Source organism: Drosophila rhopaloa, unplaced genomic scaffold (genome assembly GCF_018152115.1).
Source record: "Drosophila rhopaloa isolate 14029-0021.01 unplaced genomic scaffold, ASM1815211v1 contig_163, whole genome shotgun sequence".
In the NCBI taxonomy this organism is placed as follows: Eukaryota; Metazoa; Arthropoda; class Insecta; order Diptera; family Drosophilidae; genus Drosophila; species Drosophila rhopaloa.
This window is the reverse complement of record NW_025335043.1, coordinates 3786453-3809884: the sequence shown is the minus strand read 5'-3', so window position 1 is coordinate 3809884 and position 23432 is coordinate 3786453. Positions and strand designations below refer to the sequence as shown.

General features: G+C 40.1%; 1 protein-coding gene across 1 annotated transcript; it reads left to right on the top strand.

Moving 5' to 3' along the window:
* The first annotated feature begins 12619 nt into the window (after positions 1-12619).
* LOC108051019 lies at positions 12620-19822 on the top strand. Its single transcript, XM_017132963.2, has 9 exons — positions 12620-12712; positions 12768-13033; positions 13627-14177; positions 14631-15673; positions 15732-17868; positions 18377-18520; positions 18576-18853; positions 18915-19076; positions 19614-19822. Exons 1-9 carry the CDS (start codon positions 12690-12692, stop codon positions 19792-19794), a joined length of 4785 nt encoding a protein of 1594 aa, XP_016988452.2. The 5' UTR covers positions 12620-12689; the 3' UTR covers positions 19795-19822.
* Positions 19823-23432: the final 3610 nt, after the last annotated feature.

Here is a 23432-nt window from a genome sequence, read left to right as displayed (position 1 = left end):
GGGGGGCAGTGCCAAATCCGCTACAAAATGATATGCAAATGCAGCTAACCAAAGGGAGAAAAAAATCTTGGCTGCAATTAAAAGCTAAATGCACTGGACGATAGCGTCAAGTTTTAGCGCACAAACCATTAACCCACTGAAAATGTGGTATAAAACTTTTCTAACAAGCGATTTTTTAAGTAAAATAGGTTTTGTTTGTCTTCCAGAAACTAACAGGAAAAATATTAGGGATCGGATTATTTGAAGATCCTTTTTATTAGCCATAGCGATAAGTAGGTAAAAAAACCCGATTAAATACTGCTTAGTTGAACTATAATTTACCCTTTTATTTGTAAATATAAGCATAAGCCTTAATATCTGTGCGAAAGGAACAATCTATCCATTGATATAAAAATCAGCGAGAACCAACATTAATAAAATATTATTAAGATAGACAAGAGTCTATTTCAAAACGAAACTAATTTATTAACCCTAATCTTATCTGGTTTTATATAAAACATTATTTAATATTTTAAAGATCGATATAAAAAAAGATAGATATACAACATTATTTAATATTTTAAAGATCCAAGGTAATATAAGTTTTTGCTTTGATGTTAATTTTTCATATTAAATGAAGATTGCTGATTAACACAGTTTGACTAGTAAAGAAAGACAAATTTTAAAGACAATTTTGACAAACTCAATCAAATTAATAATAAGTAATTTTCGACACAAATTATGTTCAACTCTACCACTTTCGTAGTTCCATTTACAAAATCTCTAAGTGCGTTCCGAAAAACGTTCCTCACTTTCCTTTTATCCGATTACTGTTTTTCTCCCAGGACACTTCGCAGTAATGGGTTAATTAGCTCCGCTGCAGAAATTGCAATGGCGAACGCAAAGGCAAAAACCGCGAGATATCAGACCAATTTAGTGTTATTGCAGTCGCATAACTCCAGAGATTGCCCACAGGACTCTGGGCGACAGAGGGAGGACGAGCCGAGGCCGCAGGACCCAGAGCACAGGGCTCAGAACGCAGGACACAGGACTCAAACAAAAGGCAAATGCGACAACGCCAACTGCACAATTAGCACTCGGAAACAACTCGGCTGGGCTGGTAAAGAAGTTGGGGGAAATAATATTGTCGACGCAACGGAAATGTAACTGGGAATTATTTAATTTGCAAACTACAATGCCCAGAGCAATCCTGCGAGCTGCAATCCGCATTTCCCACTCCCACTTCATTGTTTTATGGCTTTGTTTGAGAGCGACTCCTTCTGCACTTCGGATTGCCATTGTCTATGCGACATAATTGTTATGATAACTGCCTCGCTTTACGGCTGCATCAGGGGAGTAACTTAAGTAAATGTCAGTGCTTTTAGTTCCCTTCTCCATGTGCAGTGCCACTTTGGCCCGGCAAATAGCCAAAAACATTCCCAGTCCGCAATCAGACATCTCAAAGGCCGTAAATATAGACTCGGGCCCGTCTCTTAGCTGTCCCACCTGAAGGCATTTATCAGATGCAGACAGTCGCCGACCAAAAGACAAAAAATGGCATTGACTTTGTCGAAAACGAGCGAAAAGCCACAAAAAATCGGTGCTCAGTCAGGTGAGCTTTTGTTTTGTCTGCCGCCGTCTCGACTTGACATTTTCGGAAAACCCCCGATGACAAGTTAATGAAAGTCTGCCGCGCTTTGATAGTCAGATCTTTGGAAACTCCAAAGTCGAGGTTAAAATGCTCTCACAAAACACAAATTAGAAAGGACCTTACAAGTGTATATTAATTAATGTTACATTTCTTACAAAAATGAACAAGTGACAATTAAATATGATTTTAGTTATTGCCAAAAAATATATACTTATACCTTTTATATAAAGGTAGAAATAATATAATATTACTACATAACCTTCAAATACCTTTTACCCTTTTAATATAATCTTATTAAAGAATTATAAGGTACAGAATTTTTTAAATTTACTAATCTCACATCATACATCAATTTTAAAATAATTCAAAATTCTTCAAAATAAAATATTTTTAAGCCTTATAATGCATCAATTATTTTTTCGTTAAATGAATATCTGCTCTGCTCATTTAGAGATACCTTTTATGGTCTAACCTGCCGTTCCTTTCCAAACTGTTCTACTGCCATAATGGCTTTAGCATCATCATCATCATCCTGCCAGCATCTATTTTGCATAATTTCCCATCCCCGGACTCAACGGCAAGGCCAATGGCAATGCCACTGGCGAAATGAAAAGCCATTTACCGAAAAACACAGACATGCTAATTAATGTTAACGGAAATTGTAATTAGAATTGGTTTGTCAAGCTGTGGAAAGAGCAGAATGATTCGAAGTGGTCTGGGCTTGGGTGCCCGAAGACCGGAGTTAACGCAACTTGGCGCTGATATGATTATAACTTTTAGCCACAAATTCAACAAAACTTTGCGACTAAGTCGCCACAGTCTCAGTCTCCCGATGACACCCTATACATACATATATATGCAGACATATGTTGGTATGGGGGGGCGGAAAAGTTTTGTGCATACGGCAGATAGTTTATAATTTAGGAAGGAGACGACGGCGCCGTGTTAAGCACACAAATCATTATGGCGGTGATACCAAAGCCAGCGGTTCACTTTTTAAAACAAGGGGCCGCAAACTGAAACAGAAATCCAAAACAAACTGAGGAGCCAAGGGCAGAGACATTCAAATCCTTTTTGGCGCCATAAATTAACTTCATTTCCGTGCCAGACGCAACACGACAGCCGCCAAACGTGTGCGGTGAGTTCTAAAAGGGGCAGGGCATACAAAGTGTGCGAGTCAGTGATATAGGGCTCTGCGGTGGCTATGTTTCGGATTGGACTGGCAACAAATACATAACAATGATTAAAATGCCTGCAGATAAAAGACAGATTTGACATAAACTAAAAAAAACACATACATCTTCAATTGTCATAAGGCAATATAATAATATTATTTTCAAAAGCTAGTTTTGAAGCTTAGCATATTATGCACATGCATATCTTCAGCGTCTTCAAGCTCACTTTCTATTATCTCACTTCATAAAAATCAAATATGATTTTTCATAAGCAACACCTAATCTTAGCTCATTTGATGTAAGTCCCCCTTTGTTCCATCACTTCATTCGCAGTTCCAATCAATGGACTGGACCGATGGCAAAATGAAATATTCCTCTGTCATTTTGCATAGACACTGCGTATGCGTAATATTTAGAGCGCCAAGCACGTAACTCATACGCACAGGCATAAAAAAGGCACGGGCGAAAAGATAGGGAAAGCGGATGAGCGGGAGAAAGCGGAAATGAGGGAAAGGAAAATGCCTTCACACATATTTGCATGCTATAAATGCGACAACACACGCAAATACTCACACATGCTGAGACAGACAGACACGCACACGCCTACATATTACGCAAATTCCATGCTCAATTTCAGATTTGAGCAAACGGCATACCTGAGCAGCCTATTCCGAATACCCAGCCACGCCCACTCAAGCTCAGCCCCTTGCCGCAGAAATCAACTCTGCTTACGTGTCGCAATGATAACGTGTATTTTGCTGCACGACTCAAAAAAACTTTACTTTACCATATAAATAATTCAAAGAAATTGTAATACTTGGATACATATAATGTCTTGTATTTGTCAATACAAAAAGATTGGACTTATGTTCCCAACTCGTTAGTTGACCCAATAATTTCAGAGATCCTAAAGTCTGAAGGACTTAAAATGTTTCATAATTCTAACATGACTAATACAACGCATTACTTAAAATATTGTTAAATACAGCAGAGTTCCACCTAATTGTGGAAAAGCTTATATCCATATGAAAATGGAAGGATATTATAACTTCTTTTACTGTTTTTTGTTCAGTGTGCCGAATAAATCGAGCTAAGTGAGGCTGTGTTAAGGATGTTGGGCGCCCAAGTCGAATTCTGTATCGGGGGCCTAGCCCAAAGTTTCACTTGAAAGCAAATTATGCTGATGACAACAACAGGATTCGGCAGCAGCAGGAGCAACATTGGCAATTGAGGACGTGCCAGAAGTTGGCAACTCCCCTTGGTTGGGCGACACCTATCAGGCATATTTGGCATTTTTCTCGCCACATACTTTATGCGCCATTGATGAATTTTGAATGAATCGGTGATGAAGAGAACAGCAGAGATTTGCCTAATGAAATGAGCGAACCGAGATTGGCAAGGGGAGGAGATTAAATTGGGCTGATGATGGGTTTTGTTTGCCAGAGTAATAAATACACTGAAAACACATTCATTGATTTAAAAACTGTATTAAAATTTAAAAATGTGAGATAGGATACGCAACTAAGCCCAAAATAAAATGGTGTAAAATTAGCTAGATTTATATTTACATATTTAAAATCTTAAAAGATTATATTCTTAAAAAAAAGGTTAAAAAATGGATTTAAATTTAATATTATCAATTATTAAGGAGTCCTATTATATGTAATTATATATTTTGTTACGAATCCTGTAATAAAATTGGATTTATTTACATTTAAAATATAAATTTTTTACACTGTCCCTAATATAGAGAATAAATATTTTAAAACATATCAAGGTTGATTAGTGAATCAATTTAAGACCCAATTTTTTTTCTCTGCACCCATTTTAATTTTATGTATGGAATCCGATGGCGCTTTAATCCCGTTGTGCGCAAAGCTTGACTACGGATTCAATAACCTACTGCCGCTCTCAGCTTATCTGCAAACAGATTTGCCCAGTTTGCAAGTGATTTATGGCAGGCACATTTGAATTACTTCGCCTACTTCCCGGCGCACAGATCTGAGTCTTTGGGTAATTGTGCCTCCAAGCCAGATCATATATCATCGTGTAGTGGTCTTGCATGTGCCAGCAGCAGTTTAAACAACAAGACTCGGTCTGAATTTGTCATTGACATATAAGCCACGCCTTGTGGATACTGAGTGTACCCACGGAATAGATCAAGAGGCTGCCATCTACTTGAGTGCCTCGCACACACTTTGAAATCTATCACACTTGTGATAACAGAAAGTTTCGCATGCGATACATTTCCGATGCTATTTAGTTTTGGAGAGGCAATAACACATTGACTAAGCTAAATCAAATAAGAGAAGAATATTTTTCATGCAAAAATCAAACACAATTGAGTCCATCTTATAAATTTGCCTCTAACAATCATACGCACTGTTGGCTGCTCAAGAAGTTAGAACAGTCTTCGACCAGAAAAACACAGAAACTTTTCTATTCAAAAACCGTAAAAAAACAATTTATTAAATAAAAGCAAGGCAAAAAATCACAAACTGCATTTTTGCATGTACAACTGGAATAATTAAAATAAACGTTTTCTGAGATAACAAACCGCTGGGAAAACACTCGATTAAAAGACATCATCAATAAATTGCTTTTGCATTATAAACAATTCCAATTTTCCCACTCTTCGTTAATATTCACACAAAATGAATTGAAAACATATAGGGTAAATGTATGTATGTTAAATACAATATTTGTTGAAATACCATATATTTATATATATATTTCTGTTGGGTCTTGCGGGTTAAAAGCCTGGGCCTGTGGAATTTAATGGTTTACACATATTGGTATGAAAGTGCTTTGGAGAGCTCTTTACGGCTCGCCGGCGCTCGGCTTTTTATGGGTCTGGGCAATTGTGTGCAGGCCAAAAGGCGTTGACGACCGCTCTGGACCCGGCCAGTTTGGTAATTCTTTTTGGTTTTGACAACTTTGAAGCTCCAAAGTTGGTTACGCACAGTGGAAGCACACACGACCGAACTGAAAGTGCTTTTATAAATGATTTAATTTCAAATTTTATAAGTTGGGTTGCAGATTATTGTGTTTGATTATTCTGTGGCTCATGCTGCCGTTTCGACTTTTATACCTTATGGGAAAAGACAACGTTAATTGAATTTATAAAGAGCACAATAAAAATTCTAACTTCAAATGGATGCAGACAGAGTTCAGTGTATGCCAAATGAAAATAAGACATTATGAAGAGTAATTTCAAAACTAATATAATCTGAGTACCCAAAAACTATTAAACAAAACAGAGAGAAAAAATATCACAAAATGTAAAAGCTTTCCCCAAATTTATATATTTTTTTATATGTAAAATAAAAAATTTCAAAAGATTTTTGTTTAATACATTTTTGAGTTAATCTCAACAAAAACAAGCTTTTGGACCCATTGTTGCGTTTCACTGCCCGGGATCGTAAAAAAAGTGTTTACATTTCATTCATAAAATATCAATTACGGAACATGTGTGACAGCTAAGCGAGTGTGTCTGGGTGTATGGGTTTTGTAAGTCAAATCGATATCATACGAATACGTGAGGACATCAGAGTTCATTGCAGGAGCTTCCTCCTCGGCAGGGTGACATTTAGGAGCAATATGGTGCGCAACACGCTCCCTGATGGAAATTTAACGAGTTGCGCGACAACAGCTCTTGTAATGCATAGCAGCACGGTGTAATCAGCTGCCAGTTCTTTCAAACAAAGAGGCGAAAGATGACGAGAGTCAGGCATCAAACTGTTCATCAACAGATCGTTGGTAAGCTGGGCGCAAACAATTAATTGAGTACTTATTTTAATACATTTAACACAAAGCAATTTTAAGCAATGAATTATCTTTTAAAATCAACAGGTAAAGGTTTTATTTTGTTTAGCTGATTTATACTATATACAACAATATATAACAAACTTATTTATTATTTTTAAATGTGTATTAAAAAGTTAAGGATAAATAAACATGAATGATAAATGAATGTTTTCACTGAGACTTTTGTATTAAAATATATATCTGATCACTGCCAGTTTCAAGACATTTGGTTGCATAATCTTTTAAACAAAATTAACAAGAATTTGTATACCCTTGCAGTAATACCCTCTAATTTTAGTCAAAAGTTTGCAACGCAGGGAAGGAGACATTTCCGACCCTATAAATGATATATATTCTTGATCAGCATCACCAGGAGAGTCGATCCAGCCATGTCCGTCTGTCCGTCCGTCCGTTTCTAGGCAACCTAGTCCCTCAGTTTTAACGGCATCTGCTTGAAACTTTCCCAAAAGTTTCTTTTGCAGGTAGTATATAAGTCGGAACGAGCCGGATCGGGAGACTATATCATATAGCTCCCATAGAAATCGAAATATAGTCGATTTGTAATAACTGCAAGGGTATATAAATTTCGGCTTGCCGAAGTTTGCTTCCTTTCTTGTTTCTATTTAGCGTAGTTTACTGAAATATTCAATTTGTCTTCAATAATCCCACTAATAGCTTGAACCCTACACTCATTGACATAATAAATGAATATCCATTTGTTTTGCCTGTACATTGAGCGACTTCAATATAGTAAGTGTACTTACCTCGTCTCATCGATAGACACCTAACAGTAAATTATCATTTAATGAACTCGTCTGTATCGCATTAACAGGGCTATTTTGATTTTACGTATTGCATATTTATTATTTGACATTAATTATTTTAGAGAAGAACAATTCTGCACTTTGTTTGCAGTTATTAACAGCTACCGTTGTTGAAAATTGAAACATCAAGGCCTTTAATTGGTCTTTAATCCTTTATTAGGCACATTCTCAAAATGTTTTTGCGCTTCTCTGTCGGTCTTAAATTGGTTATACAAATTTTTTAGCTCTTCTTGAAATTGCTGCAGAAAAAAAAGCAATAGAAAATTATTATTTAGGTGAGTTTTTTTTCTTCTTGAAGTCGAACTGATCAGAAATTTTGGCTAGTTCGTTTCTATAACAGCCATCGCATATAGCATGCGAATGTAATAATACAAAAGCAAAAGCTTAGGCATTATGTAAATAAGGTGAATCAGATATATTTGATTATTTTTTTCAAATTTAAGGAACAAACTGACAAAAATGTTTATTACAACGTTTATATAACAGGCAAATTAGCAATTAATCGGTCTAGTAAAAATCAGTCACATTCTTTTTTTGATCTTATAACACAATATATGATTATCACTTTGTAATTGCAAATAATCCGGGCATATTATTATTATTATGTACTGGCTTTTAAAATATATAGCCAGAAATATAATCCGCTGTGCAATGGTATAATAAAATAAAAAGTTGTGGTATTACCTTAACTTGGTCCGAATTCAAAAGCTTGTCGATGCTTTCTTGAAAGTTTTCCAAAGGCGCCTGTGTGGCTTCCTCACGAGTGACGCGACCAGCCATGGCCACCTGAAACCAAAGATCCGCATTACAACTTTCCCACACACATCGCGGTGCGGATCCTTTTCCGGAGTCGAAACATTAACTTACGGCGAACAGGGCGAACAGAAGGAAGATCAGTGCAATCTTTGCCATTTTGAGTTGGTTTTTTTTAGTGCTACGAAGCTCTGAACTGGAGAACGTTGACTTGAGTACTGATTGAACGTCTGCCAAACTACTCATAACAACACCCCGTTTTGCGCCGAATTTGAGCCCGGCTTATCGCCACTAGGAAGGCCGAGCGTTTAGAGCTCCGCAACTGACCGTGATAAGCGTGCTGGAATGCTGGAATGTGTGGCCCAGACTCACTGCTGTGCGTTTGCTTCATCGATAATCTCTAATTTGGTGTATTTACAGAAGATTACGTTTATATGAAACCTCAAATTGTGGTAAACTTAATATTGTTCAGATTTAATTCAGTTCATTTTGACTGTTAAATATATTTGTACCCTTGCTGAGGGTATTATAATTTTGGTCAAAAGTGTGCAACGCAGTAAAGAAGACATCTACGACCCTATAAAGTATATCTATTCTTGATCAGGATCGATTGAGTTGATTTAAGCATGTCTGTCTGTCCGTCTGTCTGTTTCTACGCGAACCTATCTCTCAGTTTTAAAGATATCGAATTGAAACTCTGCACACAACCTTCGTCCCTTTGCACGCAGTGTATAAGTCGAAACGGCCGGGATCGGCCAACTATATCCTATAGCTGCCATATAACTGAACGATCGGAAATGCCATAACTTTGTTTTTAAAGATTTTTTTATGAGTATTAAGAATGCATTATATGAATAATTTTGGAAAATATAATTTACAGAATATTCTACAAGGGTATATCAACTTTGGCTCCGCCCGATGCTAGCTTTCCTTTCTTGCCTCTTTTAACTTCGTGTGTATAAACTAGCCATAAACGTTTTAAATTTTCTCAGAAAGTGGATTAAAAATTGTGCTGGTGGTGTTGCCTTGCTAACATCTCTTTTAGTTTTCCTTAATTTAATGCAACATCCTTAAGCGAATAGAAAACCAAAATCAAGACCACGCCCATTCGCTTTAGCCCTGCGGCTCCTCTATTTAAGTAAATGCAGCCCACAGCATTCGCATAACCAAGCAGCTCGACGGACCTCCATTTGCCCATCCTCCCATTGCTCCACCCACAGATCCACCCACTGAGACATCCACAGAACCACCCACTGAGCCACCCACTCAACCACCCTATTTAACATCCGCTGGCCGCACCTGCTGTCTGCAGTTTGCAGTTTGCTGGGTGCACTTTGCTGCCTACTTTGGGGCGCCACTCAATTATTTATGTGCCCCTGCAGTGCCGCCTTTCCATATGAGGGGCGAACTTTTCGCCATCTGCACCAACGACACCCCCCCGCCACCACCATCACCATCAGCAACACCATCACCACGTTGGCAACATGGAATGTCTTTAATGTTAATGACTCTAGTGCTGCAGAACTTTTGCAAACGCTTAAGGCGGCTTTGCGGCAAGGCGAAGATGACGATGCCGGCAACTTTCCCATTGTGCGGCACGGAAATCTCAAATCTCTGGTGACAAGTTTCCGCTGCACACACAACTTTTTATAATAGCATGCAGGCACTCATTAAAAACGCATTAACTATGCATTGTAAATCATTATTGTGCCATAAGTAGCACTCAACCGGTTCATATCTCTCCCCGAGGGGGCATCTGTAATACCGATTCGGTATCATCTGGCAGCAGTTATAGTTATGTCATCCGAAAATTGTGTACATGTGCATACCGTCGGATAAATGTGCTCAACGTGAGTTATCATGTCGAGTGACCCGCAGTTCGAAATAATCACACAGTCCGCAGATGGGTTGTGTCCAGACAAAATTGTTACATTTTCTGCTTTACAAATCAAAACTTTGGCTTATCACTGTTTTTGATATTTATAAAAGTTTTTTGACTATATTTTTAGCTGTCATATATCTGTAATACTGTCCGCATGGTTTTATGCTATAACCTTTCAAATTGTATTTTTAAATCATCTAAATGATCATTAAAAGTTCTGCGGTCGACCGACTTTATCCTAAAGCTGCCATAGGAACGATCATAAATATTTGTTAAATTTGGTTGACTTCGAAGATTTATGCTTATATAGTACGTTTATATATTTTATGAGTTTCTAGCATTTGGGGACCTAAACTATTACTTCCAGTTTGATTTGAAAAATGTTTTATTCTATTGATATGATGATAAACTCCCTAACTCCTACCTCACAATTTTTTGCTAAAGTTGGCCTATCTGTACTCTTTTCACGTCATTGTAAATTTTTATATTATTTATTCGCTTCAAATATATAGTAGTTTTAGGAAATAAAATTAAAGAATGTCTTTGCTAAAAACTATTTAAAAACGTAGACTTTAAATTGAGCTTTCTTAAAGCTATGCGATTTATAAACCCTCTGGAAATGGCTGTGCTCCGAACTATGGCCGTCGAAACGAGCAATTTTTCACATTTTTTTGCCTATCTCCTTAACATGTTAATAACCCCACGTGGGGTAATGGCATCCCAAAGGCAGCCAAAAGTATGGGACCTCGACATCCCATTCAGGTGGCGGCAATAAATATTTTATAAAGGCCAGACGACGTCAACAAGAACACGATGGGACAGGGCACATCCTCCACAGGTAGCGACCGTCGTAAAAAGGCAACTTTGTAGAAAAGATTGCGCTGATGTGCTGAAAATTCCTTCCTTCCGTCTTGTCAACAACAGCTGAATAGGCCACACAATTGGCTGGCAGATGGCTAAGCGTTTGGCAAGGAACCAACAAAGTGGGGTTGTCCTTTTGACCCACAACACCCCGAGCCCATTCCCTTACCCACATGGGCCGCCGGGATTTGCCATTTCTTTATTCATTAGCATTTCGACGGGTCGGGCTCTTCGTGAATAGGACATCCCAAACATTAATATTAAATTCGGCTCTCCACACTTTTCAAGCTAATTTGTTAGAGTGCGGAATGTTTAACAAATTTAAATAGTAAGCCCGGCAAATTAGTTTTTATACCGCCAGCAAACAAATCTGACCCAGCGGCCTAAAGACCATTTCCGTTGTTAGCCCAATTTAACATGCATTCTATTTGTTGTTAGCCATTAGTTGTCGGCGTTGAGCCGTGCTTTAGGATTTTATTTAAACATATTTCAGGCTTTTAATAAAATTTATGGTCCCATGTAAATGAAAATCTGTGCTAAAATGTTTTTAATTGCCTTCCGCGAGGAATAAATCGATGGAAAAGTGATTTAATTTATGTGCATTTAAGCCAATTTTAACTAATTTAGCCTCATTAGGCTGGGATATTTTAAAAAGGCGAATCGTAAATTGTGTAAATGTTTCTAAACTGAGGCTGAGGTCTTAATTAAACTCTCTCTCTTATTTAATTAAAATATATAATAATATTCAAGGATAGCATTAAAGAATGGCATAAAATATGTACAACCGTATTGTGTAATTGGTTGGAATTTAATAATAACCTCAAACACAAGCAATGACACCCTGGTGACCCGTAAAAGAATTACCTATCACCGCTTAGAGTCGGGAAGAAAAGGAACCCCATTAACCATAACGCTTTGGCAATAAAAATAACAAGCCGCATCAAATTTTAAAGTAACGTTCAGCCGGGGAAAAAACAAACAAATATAATTGCGCCAAAGGCAGCGGCTGTCTAAGGCGTTGGTTTTTTATAGTCCAGGACTTTTATTGTTTGTACTTTTGAGGGAAAGTGGGCAAGGCAATTTACTTGGGTCAGAGAAGTTGTCGCCTGGGAAATTCGGTGACAGAAAACATAGGGAAAAACTCCCTTAATACATCGATTTCAGCCATTTGAAGAAATGTGATACAGCTTTGCTTTGATTAAATTAGTATCATTTTAGGTCTGCTTTCTTGAAAATTTGACTTCAGTATTTCCATTTAAATTGTGACTAAAGCTGGTTGTTGTTATTATCTTCTACTTTTGACTTTGAAGGCCGAGTACAATATTCTAATAAACAAAAAAGTCCATAAGATCATAAGCGAACTGCAATTCAATAGTGCCAACCATCGAATTATCAAGAAAAACAAAAAACAAGCTATGATTAAATTTATTATCACAATTACAATTAAATATAAAGTTAAACAAATAAAAACGTTACCACAAACTTAGATTCAAAGCCATAACTTACCTATATCAAATATGTAGAATTATGTTGTTCTTTACAACATATTTGTCTTAAGCTCTACTTAGTATAAGTAATACGTTAAAATAAAAGTTACCCAGTAAACAAGAACCGCCAAAATTAACACTTGTGTTACTGGTTACCCAGGGAAACGTAGCAAACTCGAGCAGGTAAATAGTCATCTTAGCAACCCCAGAACTTGTTGACTGGCAGTCGAAAGGCAGTTAACCAAATCGCAGGCATCGGACCGTTCAATTATGAATATTATCTCAACAGTTTGGTGAGTTTTAAGCGATTTGTCAACGGGATCATGCGCTTACTCATCCAAACCCAAGTTGGTGCAACGTCTGGGACAAGGACACCACCTGGAATGTCGGCCCCGATGTCCTGTGCCAGCGCAATGGCAATGCGATCAAGTTCGTCCACATGCAAACGAAGGCTGTCAGTTTCTTCAAGGCGGAGACGGTGGCCACCGGCCTGAGTATCAGTTGCTTTTCCGGACACAACCGCTTCCCACTGTTCGCCTTCGCCGAGACCGTCCTGCGACCCAATATCTATGTGTACCGCTATCCAGATATGTCCAGGTTTAGCTCCATTCCACGTGAGTTTGTCTTGGGAATATGGAATATCCCTTAATCCAGTGGTCAGCACATCATACTTTTACTTATTGGTCTGCATTTAAGTGATAGATTTGTGGAAGCTCCACATGATTTTGAATATGTAAAAACCATTGTCGTTGTGTAAACTTAAATTTATAAACTAAAGTTCCAGCCAGGGTTAGCGGCCTTAGATACTATGGCTTTTGACCGACTTTATTGTGTTTACATTTTGTGTCGCATTGTTATAAGATTTATATTTACTTAATTAGGGTTTAGCTTCAGGAATCTATTAGGATTTGTCGTTTTTCGTTTACTTCATAAGCTTTTGTTCATACTTTAACTAAAAGTATATGATTACTAATGATTAGGTAGTCTATTATTATAGTAAGTAGATTATATTCTTTTATATTATTTTTATAAACTCAACAATTTAAAACACATTAATAATGTTTGGGTTGAAAAGAAGGTTAAGAAGGTTGCCGGTAACTGCGTTGTCGTATACTTTTTTTGTGTCATCAAAGCGCTGCACTTCTGTAAGAACACTAAATAATCTAGCTAGAATATGATGCTATGCCAAATAATGAAATCTCCCCAGCTCACATGGTAAGCTACACCGACATTCGATTCTCGGAGCTCGACATACTGGTAGCCGTGGGCGGGTATCCCGACTATTGCGTATGCGTTTATAATTACCGCACGGGAGCCTTGGTCCTGGAACAAGTTACCAATGTGCCAACCGTGGAACGCGGCATTATAGTCGGCCCCTCCAACCTACCCGCCATCGTGCAGTTAAACAAACAGGAGATGACCATCCTGGGCTACGACATCTGCACCGTAGAGAAGGAGTCCTTCATGTACAAGGTGTACGAGGTGGAGTTGGGCAAGGCTTTCCTCAAGTCCTGCGACCGCTGCCTCACCTTTTCCGAGGAGAACTGCCTGTACGCCACCAACGACTATGGCCACCTGCTCTCGGTGGATGTGGCCGGGTTCGTCCTGAGGCCCCAGTGGCGCCCCCCCGCGTTGGAGGAGGGGTCGGAAAGGGAAATGATGCCCCGTGCCCACGGCCTCACCTACCACCGATCCGGGTTCATCATCTGGAACAGCTCGAGCGCCGTCTATGTGAAGAAAAAGGCGGGCGTCTACAAGGTAGGTTTGGTATAACCTGGTGCAAGACGTCTTAATTTTAGTTAAAAGAAGTCATTTACTAAGTTTCTTAAGTATCAGCATTGCCACATTTTATATCGTTTCCATTAGATGGATCGAACTATTAATAGTGGCTTAGCATGTAGGCTCAGAGGAATTAACCATTTTAGGTTGGGTTTCAATCTAGCGAGCGTAGAGAAGAAATATCGAAATATTCCTAGCTTAATCCGGCTAAATTGAAATAACTTAATATACTTTTTTAATTAATGAAAACATGAGAAGTGATATAAATGTTTTGAAAAATTCCTTCAATGTTTAAATTAAATTCAGAAGTGGAAATCGATCTGCTTGTATTAAGGGGTAATATCAACAATTTGCGCAGAATTTACGTTACTTTTACTGCTTACCTTAGGAATATTTATCCCCTACATCTTTGCTAATACAATGTTTTTCCAGCTCGAGTGGGAGCTTGAGGGTCGTTTGAACGAGGTCGTCCGCTTCCTGAGCAACATCAATGGCGAGATCTACGCGGAGCGTCGACCAGGTTACATTGACCAGGTGATGATCGATCGCAGCGGAACGGCCTCGCTGGAGTGCGTGGTGCCCACGGGTCGACCGGTGATCACCTTCCGGGTGCTGCAAGGACTCAAGGACGAGTGCGTGTGTGCGCTGTACGACGATGGAGTGGCCATGCTGGACCTGGCCAAGGGTCACACCCTCTGCGAGGTTTCGGTCCTGGGGGCGAGTGCCATGGCCAACCATCGCAGTCTGGCACTGGTCGCCGTGGGCACCTTGGATGCCCGCATCGTTTTGATCCACTTTGAGCGGGCCAGTTTGCCGCATGTCCTCTGCGAACTGAAATTAGAGACAGCTGCTGTGGTCGGACTGGACTTCAACGACAGTTGGCTGGTGTACCAGGATCAGATCAAGATGCTGCACGTCGTCCAGGTGGACACCAGGCCGCACAAGTTGACGCACTACTTCGAGCTGAGCCAGCCGGAACTGGCACAGGTGTTCGTCCACACCTTCCTGCTGGCCGACGGCCCTCGCCTGATGGTCTTCATCAATAGGCAGCACAGCATGAAACGACCTGGCTTTGCCACCGAGCTGTGGCTCTACAATTGGGGCAAGGATAAGCGCCTGCACAGGCGGGAGTATGTCCTGCCGAAGGAGTACGGCTCCTTCTGCGTGCAACCGCCGGTGGGAAGATGGGCGGTGATCGAGATCGTGGCCACCGAGTACAACAGCTTCAACTTTGACCAGTTCGCGCTGAACGAGAAGGACGAACTGCAGTGGATTGCGTCCACAAAGTCGGGACACTTTAGCTACATCCTGGGCGTGGGCATGACCAAACATCTGGTCACCTGGAGCCTGGGCGGCATCCTGGTTCACTTTAAGCAGCACAAGCGGGCCAAGAAGCCATTCATGATCTGCCGCTTTCTTAACATAGGCTTGCAAACGGAGTTCATATTGCGGGTGAAGGAGTGTTTCAACTCCAAGTAAGTATCTTGAATTAACTGAATTTATGATTACTTTATTTTCATAATTTAAATGTAGATACCTGCTCATTTTGCTGGCCAACAAAAGCTTGCGTGTGATGCGACTGCCCTCCTTGGCGGACTTTGTGCGGGAGAATGTGGCCTTGCCATTGCCAACGGAGGAGGGTATTGCCTGTTACATAGAGCAGACCCTCCACAAAGTGGACATGTTTTTGCCGCTCAGTCTGCGGCAGGAGGTCAAGGAGGAGTACACACGGGCGGATTTACTGAAGCGGGATAAGCTGTTTGCCAGCATCAAGGATTTCGCGGCCAAGGTGACGGCACTGATCGACTATGACATCTCGAAGACGGGCAAAACGCGCGGTATCTTCAAGAAGTTCTGTTTCCACTACCCTTGGCTGGACGCCCTCACGACTGAGGCCCATAAGCTGTGCGCCTTGGAGCGGGAATCTCTGGAGCGGGCCATTGCGGACCAGGCCCGCATTCGAGATTGGATCCTGCGCCTGGTGACCCGTGATGCAGTGAGCATCAATTATCGCGTACGATCGATTTTCGCGGATGCCAACTTTGAGAGCTTCTCGGTGCGGCGCAAGATCGAGATGGCCGAGTTCGACAAGTATCGTTTCTACGACCTCGAAGATCACATGCGCCTATCTTTGGGTTCCTTTGAGGAGGAGGAACCAGCAGCTCCAGCCGCTGGCGGTCATGGTCCACCGCCTGGCATCGAAGATGGTGATATCGGCGAGGAGGAGGAGGCCACTGAGGTATTCCAGGGATTGCGCGAGCTCAAACAGTTCGTGGTGGAGGGTCATAGTGTTTACGAACACATAATGGCGCCCGTTTTCCAGCTTCAGGATAAAAACCTGGTGACCTCAAACCAGTTGTTCAACTATAACTGCAAGATCCGCTACTATCTGAACGATCCGCTCAAGCAGGAGTTCAACAAGCTCTTCCACGAGGCCCAGCAACTCAAGCAGGACACCATCGACAGTGTGATGAACACGAACGTGGTGCTGAACAAGATCTACGACAACATGAACATCATGTTGCGTCTGCTCAATATGGAGCAGTTTGTGCCGCCTGAACTCACGATGCCCGCGTTGGAGCAGGACGAGGTGATCAAGCGGATCATGGAGGTGGACGACTCCGAGATCAAGGCGATAAACCGCAGGAAGCCCAAGACCATCGACACGGGTGGCAAGAAGGGAAGACTGCTCCTGTGGAGCACCGAGTTCTGGGCTCGGGCACTCATCGTCATGATGGACGGCGTGCTGGAGAAGCTGTGGGAGGAGGAGATCAAGAAGGACATCCCGGAGCCGGAGTTCATGCAGAAGAAGCAGCCGCACGAGTACAATCTCGAGGAGCAAAAGATCTTCCGGGCCTACGAGGAGGCAGTGCACCTATTGGAGCTGGATCGTCGCAAGTATCTGCGCATCCTGCATGAGAATGAGGAGAAGACCCTGGCTCAGAAGGCCGCCCACATCCTGAAACTCAATCAGCGCGTGGCCGAGCTTATGATCACGAAACTGAAGTATGACTTTGCATTAAAACAGGGCCAATTGCGTCTGCTCACCCTGGAGCAGATCAATTTCGGGCGCGTTCAGCTGCGAAAGCGTTTCAGCATGTTCCGCAAGGACATTGACAAGCTGACCGAATATATGACGCGCTACGGCTATCTTCTGGACTTCTACGACAAGGCTTTTCAGGATGTCAAGACCCGATTGGAGGCTCAGCAGACACGCGATCGGGCCGTCGAACGTCAGTTTCGCAGCCAATTTTTACCATTGGTACCTCATGCCACCCACGAAATGACCAAGCTGTTCAAGAAGCGACCCAAACTGCCGGGCAAGATCTTCAACTCGGTGCTCATCTGCATGGAGGCATCGAACAAACTGAGTGGCAAGCCCAGCCATCGCACACCATTCCCCTTGCCCGACGATGTCCTTGAGTTCCTCAACTATCTCTCCGAATTCGACCAGCCCAAGCAGTGTCCTCCCCAGGTGGACGCCAAATCCTGGGACACCTTCGTCAAGCTGCGACGCCAGAAGACGGAGAGCGAACTGCGGCTCAAGGGCATTGGATATCAGCTGCTGGACAGCCAGGCGTATTTGAGCGTCCTCAACAAGGACCTCACGGCGCTCAAGGACTCCAAGGTGATGACGCAGCGCAATGCCGAGGAGAGCATCCAAACATACGTAAGTTGTCACACAAATCTGACGGGCTTCTCAATTTCTTATTGGCCCGTTTGATTTCAAAACAAGCTTACTGCAAAAGTAAAGGAGCAAAGTGCTTCATTTTTAGCATAGAACAATAACTCATTTCTGCTTTGCATTTAACTAAAATTGGGAATGTACAACCACAGCCGATTGAGTTTATTTTTGCTTTCTAGTTAATTTCAAAAAGGGAAAAATAATAATTTTAAGAGTTTCTGCAAGATCAATTATTAATCGCCTTAAGAGTTAAGATGCCTCCCGTTTTTTGTCCACAATTTGTTTAAAACAATATAAACTAAATATGAGAGAGAATACGAGAGAATTCAATTTGAACATCTACCGTGAAAAATTACAGCATACTCTTGGGCATTTTAGGATTTTATGAAAATACTTAAACGGCCAATCTTTAATAGTAATCAAAAATAACTCTTATACCTATATCCAACATATTATGTTTTTTGATTAATACAAATTGATTTCTCCACTGCAGTTGGAAAAGATGAGAAACATGACGATCCAGTTGACGCTTACAAAGGGCCAGGTTGAAGTCTCGGTTTTGGGTAAGTTCACCATGCTTTCCAACACAGTTCTCATGCATGTGGACGACATCAACAATGTGAATCAACAGATACAGGTGAGTTCTATATCGATAACAATTTCGAGGCAATAACAATGCATAAATTATTTAGGAAGCCGGAAACAAAAAGATCAAGGCCATGCAGAGAGTGGCTGTTTTTAGGCGCCAGGTTATTTTCAAGGAGTGGGAACACAAGCTTTACAAGGCCAATATAGCTTACCTCAAATACATGCTGGATGCCATCGAGAAGTGCAAGGTGTCGATGGAGTTCCTGAACATTTTGCGCAACTGGGAAAAGGTTAAGACCGAACGCCAGAAGTACATAGGCGGGGCCATCGAACGAGTGATCGAGCAGAAGATAGCGGCCTTCAAGAAACACATCGATCGCGTGTAAGTCTAAGTCTAAGTCTGACTCTCCTCAACTTTAGCCAAATATTTGTTGCCACCCAAGGAACATCAATATCGACTCGATAAAGGCCCAGACTTTGGAGGTGAAGCGCAGCAATCACGGCATCGATTTCAAGATCGAGCGGATCAAGGTCGATGTCACTTTCCAGAACACTCTGCGCGATACCATGATGGAGGACAAGCGGGATCGCGAGCAGCGCGAGCGGTAAGATAACCTTTCCAAGGAGCCCGAACACTGTACAAAATTATGTTTATCCCAGTTCAAACATTGAATTAAACCTCAATAAAATTTTTGACTTATAAATTTTTAGCACTTTAAAAAATTCGGTGCGATATTAAATGGGAATGTACAGAGAAATATGTAAAGAAATAGAAAATCAATATTTATTCTAAATGCCAGAGATGGGCACTAAATGATGTTATTTTATTGAGCAATATTTTATTATGGCATTCAAATATAATCTCATATAATATAAATTTGTTTTCTGTGATATTTTTCTAAATAATTAATAATCAATAATTGATCTAGATCTTAAATAACTTGATCAACTTATTCTTAATGTAATAAAAAATCTTTAGCTGTAATTCTTAAGATACTACACAACATTTCAGATATTTATTTAATTTTATTTTGAATTAACCAATTGTGTAGGGCACAATTTTGTGTACCAAATATTATTATGTAATTTGTGTATTAGCGTGCCAAGTGTATTGATAATAACACCATTCCTCTAACCCGCAGCATGGCCCAGATCAAGACCCATCGGCAGCTCATGGAGAATGTGCGCCGCCACTACGCCCACGTGCTGGAATTGCAGACGATTCTGGAGCTGCTCCGTCTGAGAACCTACCCCACTCTGGGCCCCCCACTGCCGCAATGTCATCCGCCAGTGCCGGAGCACATCCTCAGTTCGGTGCCCTAGGAGGACTTCAACTCGTCCAGCCAGCAAGCCAGTCCATTGGACTAAGTTCCAGCCACTTGGCGAAATTGCAATTAAATATTTTCATTGCCCCAAATGAAAATTTATTTGTGATTCTGGGGATCTGGTCTGGGTCTTTCGACTGCCACGGCCACTTAATTTGGTTTGTTTGTGTCTGGGAATAGCACCAATGGGAGGCGTAAAGTCATCCACTTTGAGCTCTGTTCGCCGCTTAGCTCGTTGCTAAGCGAAAATTTTGGCGTCTAAAATTGGTTGGGAAAACCCCGTCAACATCGCACTTCACATTTATGGTTTTAATGGATTGCCCTTAAAAACAGGAGTCAAGTCATAGGCGAAAATAATTGAGATTTGGTGTAATTGTGATTTAAATAACTATTACATGAATGTATGGCTTTCAATTTAAATTATAATCATCGTTATCAGCTATGTAGATATTTCTGATGCGTAAATAATATATAAATAATATATATATATATAACATTCACATACTTTTACATACATATATTCAAAAATCTTTTTAATAAATATTCGAGGCCTTGATTACTTTTCCTATTCTAAATTCGGAATTCTACAGAATTCTCTATTTCAGCTTACGAATTAATTACTCAAACAGTTTGTATATAAAATCAGCTACTTAAAAACCAAGAATTTAAAGCCAAACAGTCAAACATGACGATTGTTGTTATCAACAAAAACATTGACTTATTCAAATTGTTATGTAATCTTTGTTGAGCTCCGGGCAACAAACTGACGGCTTATCGGCCTGTCTGTCGAGATCAGCGAACTGTACTTTTCATTCCCTCATTGTTTCAATTATTCAAGACGAATTTCAAGTCATCCAAAAAAAAAAACAATATCAAAAAACTATATATGCTAGCAAAATTAACAGCTTTAACCCCTGGAGGTGAGCTACAGTGTAGCGTACACTTATGAAACCTTTGAGATTTACGACAGTCTAAAAAGAAGTGAGCCCATAAAGTTTTTAAAATTCCACTTTGAAGATCGACGTACTCAAGTTACCTTTCTAAGTTCACTAAACTTAGGATAACGATGGGCAACAATTTTACGGTTTTGGAACATGACCGCAACTTTAACATCGAATTCTAAAGTTAAATTCGAAATAAGATTACATGATTTTTTGTGTCAGTGGTCTGGCTCGAAAAATGGACATTTTCCGTGTTGCACTGTGTAGCTTATAAAAACACAGTTTAATAATGACTTCGCACAATTTCTCAAATATAGGGCGCCTTATCAAGAATTTCAAAAAACTTCTTATCAAAATGAGACCATTTGCCACGTGCTTTTCTATAACGGATGCTGCCTAAGCAATTTGATTAGAACAAAAAACAAACTAAAAATTAAAAACAACCACTTATCTCTGAAAACGCGTGAACTTTCATAATATACAACAAAAAAACTAATAAAGCATCCTATTTTGTATTACCCTATATTTATGTATGTATGTATTCAAATTGATATAAGCTTTTTAATATTTTACAAATAAATGCGGAAAAAAAGTCGATAAGCATATTATTTCCGGGTGCTGAAGAACCCACAGCCCAGTTTAGTTTTGGGGCGTAAATCTCAATAAAATCGAAAACAGTTATTCCTGAAGGGAAAAGAAGATTGAAACAATTTGTTTACCAATTACAATTCGAGAAATCATTAATTTTGTATTTGTAAAAATGTATTTTTTTTAATTATATATAAAAAAAGAAATGTAAAAAATATGTATTTAAAAATATATTTAACAGGCAAAATGTGAGCGAAAGCTGAACAATGTTAAAAAAGCTTAGCACAAAGACTTATTCGCGGTTTCATATAAACGTTATCTGCTGTAAATACACCAAATTAGAGATTCCCGATGAAGCAAACGCACAGCAGTGAGTCTGGGCCACACATTCCAGCATGCGACGGAAAAAAGTACGCTTATCACGGGTCAGTTGCGGAGCTCTAAACGCTCGGCCTTCCTAGTGGCGATAAGCCGGGCTCAAATTCGGCCCGGCTGCGACGCAAAACGAGGTGTTGTTATGAGTAGTTTGGCAGACGTTCAATCAGTACTCAAGTCAACGTTCTCCAGTTCAGAGCTTCGTAGCACTAAAAAAAAACCAACTCAAAATGGCAAAGATTGCACTGATCTTCCTTCTGTTCGCCCTGTTCGCCGTAAGTTAAAGTTTCGTACCCGGAAAAGGATCCGCATCGCGATGTGTGTGGGAAAGTTGTAATGCGGATCTTTGGTTTCAGGTGGCCATGTCTGGTCGCGTCACTCGTGAGGAAGCCACAGCCACACCGTTGACTTTAGAAACAATTAAAGAAGAAGTCGGCAAGCTTTTAAATTCGCCCCAAGCTAAGGTAATACAACAACTTTTTATTTTATTATACCATTGCACAGCGGATTATATTTCTGGCTAGTTATTTCTAAAGCCAGTTCATAATACGTTTATATGCCCGGATTATTCGCAATTACAAAGTGATAATAATATATTGTGTTATAAGATCCAAAAAAGAATGTGACTGATTTTTAATTGACCGATTAATTTTTAATTGCTAATAGGCCTGTTATATAAACGTTGTAATAAACATTTTTGTCAGTTTACTTAAATTTGATCAAAATAATCAAATATATCTGATTCACCTTATTCACGCAATGCCTAAGCTTTTGCTTTTGTATTATTACACACGCATGCTATATGCGATGGCTGTTATAGAAACGAACTAGCCAAAATTTCTGATCAGTTCGACTTTAAAAAGATAAAAAATCACCTTAATAATTATTTTCTATTGCCTTTATTCTGCAGGAATTGGCAAAAGGCATTGAGACTTTTGGTAACGGTACTTTGAAATTGGTAAAGGATGTGTACAATGAATTGAACCTACAGAAAACAGGAGGAAAGTCTTAAACGTTGATGGATTGAAATTAAATCAATTTTTAAGAATGTGCCTAATAAATGATTAAACACCAATTTAAGTTCTGGACGTTTTAATTTGTCCAGCAACGGTAGCTGTTAATAACTGCAAGCAGAGTGCAGAAAATTATTAATGTCAAATAACATGTTTATGTTAAATATTCCTTCAATACGTAAAATAACAAGAGAGAACGCTATAGTCGAGTGCCTCGACTATTAGATACCCGTTACTCAGCTAAACAACTTAATATAAAGATGCCTTCTTGTATGTTTTTCGCCGCTCGAATTAGCACCTTGGCCAGCTGTTCCAAAGTCATCCGTTAGATGGCGCTACGGGCCATGAAAGGCGGAAATGTAGGCGCTAGCCAGGCTTAAGCGTTTAATGGGTTTTTGGGCGTTAGAGTGGGCGTGGCAAACTTTTATTAGGCCAATCGATAGGTATTGACGAAATAAATACATATCAATTAAAATTTTCATAATAGCATCAAAACTGTGGCCACAGCTTGTGGCTTGTGGGCGTCAGAGGGGGCGTGGCACCATTTTTAAACAAACTTGCGCTGCGTATGAACTCCTAAAATCTACATGCAAAATGCCAACCTTCTAGCTTTTATAGTTTCCGAGATCTCAGCGTTCATACGGACGGACAGACGGACAGACAGACAGACGGACAGACGGACATGGCTAGATCGACTCGGCTAGTGATCCTGAACAAGA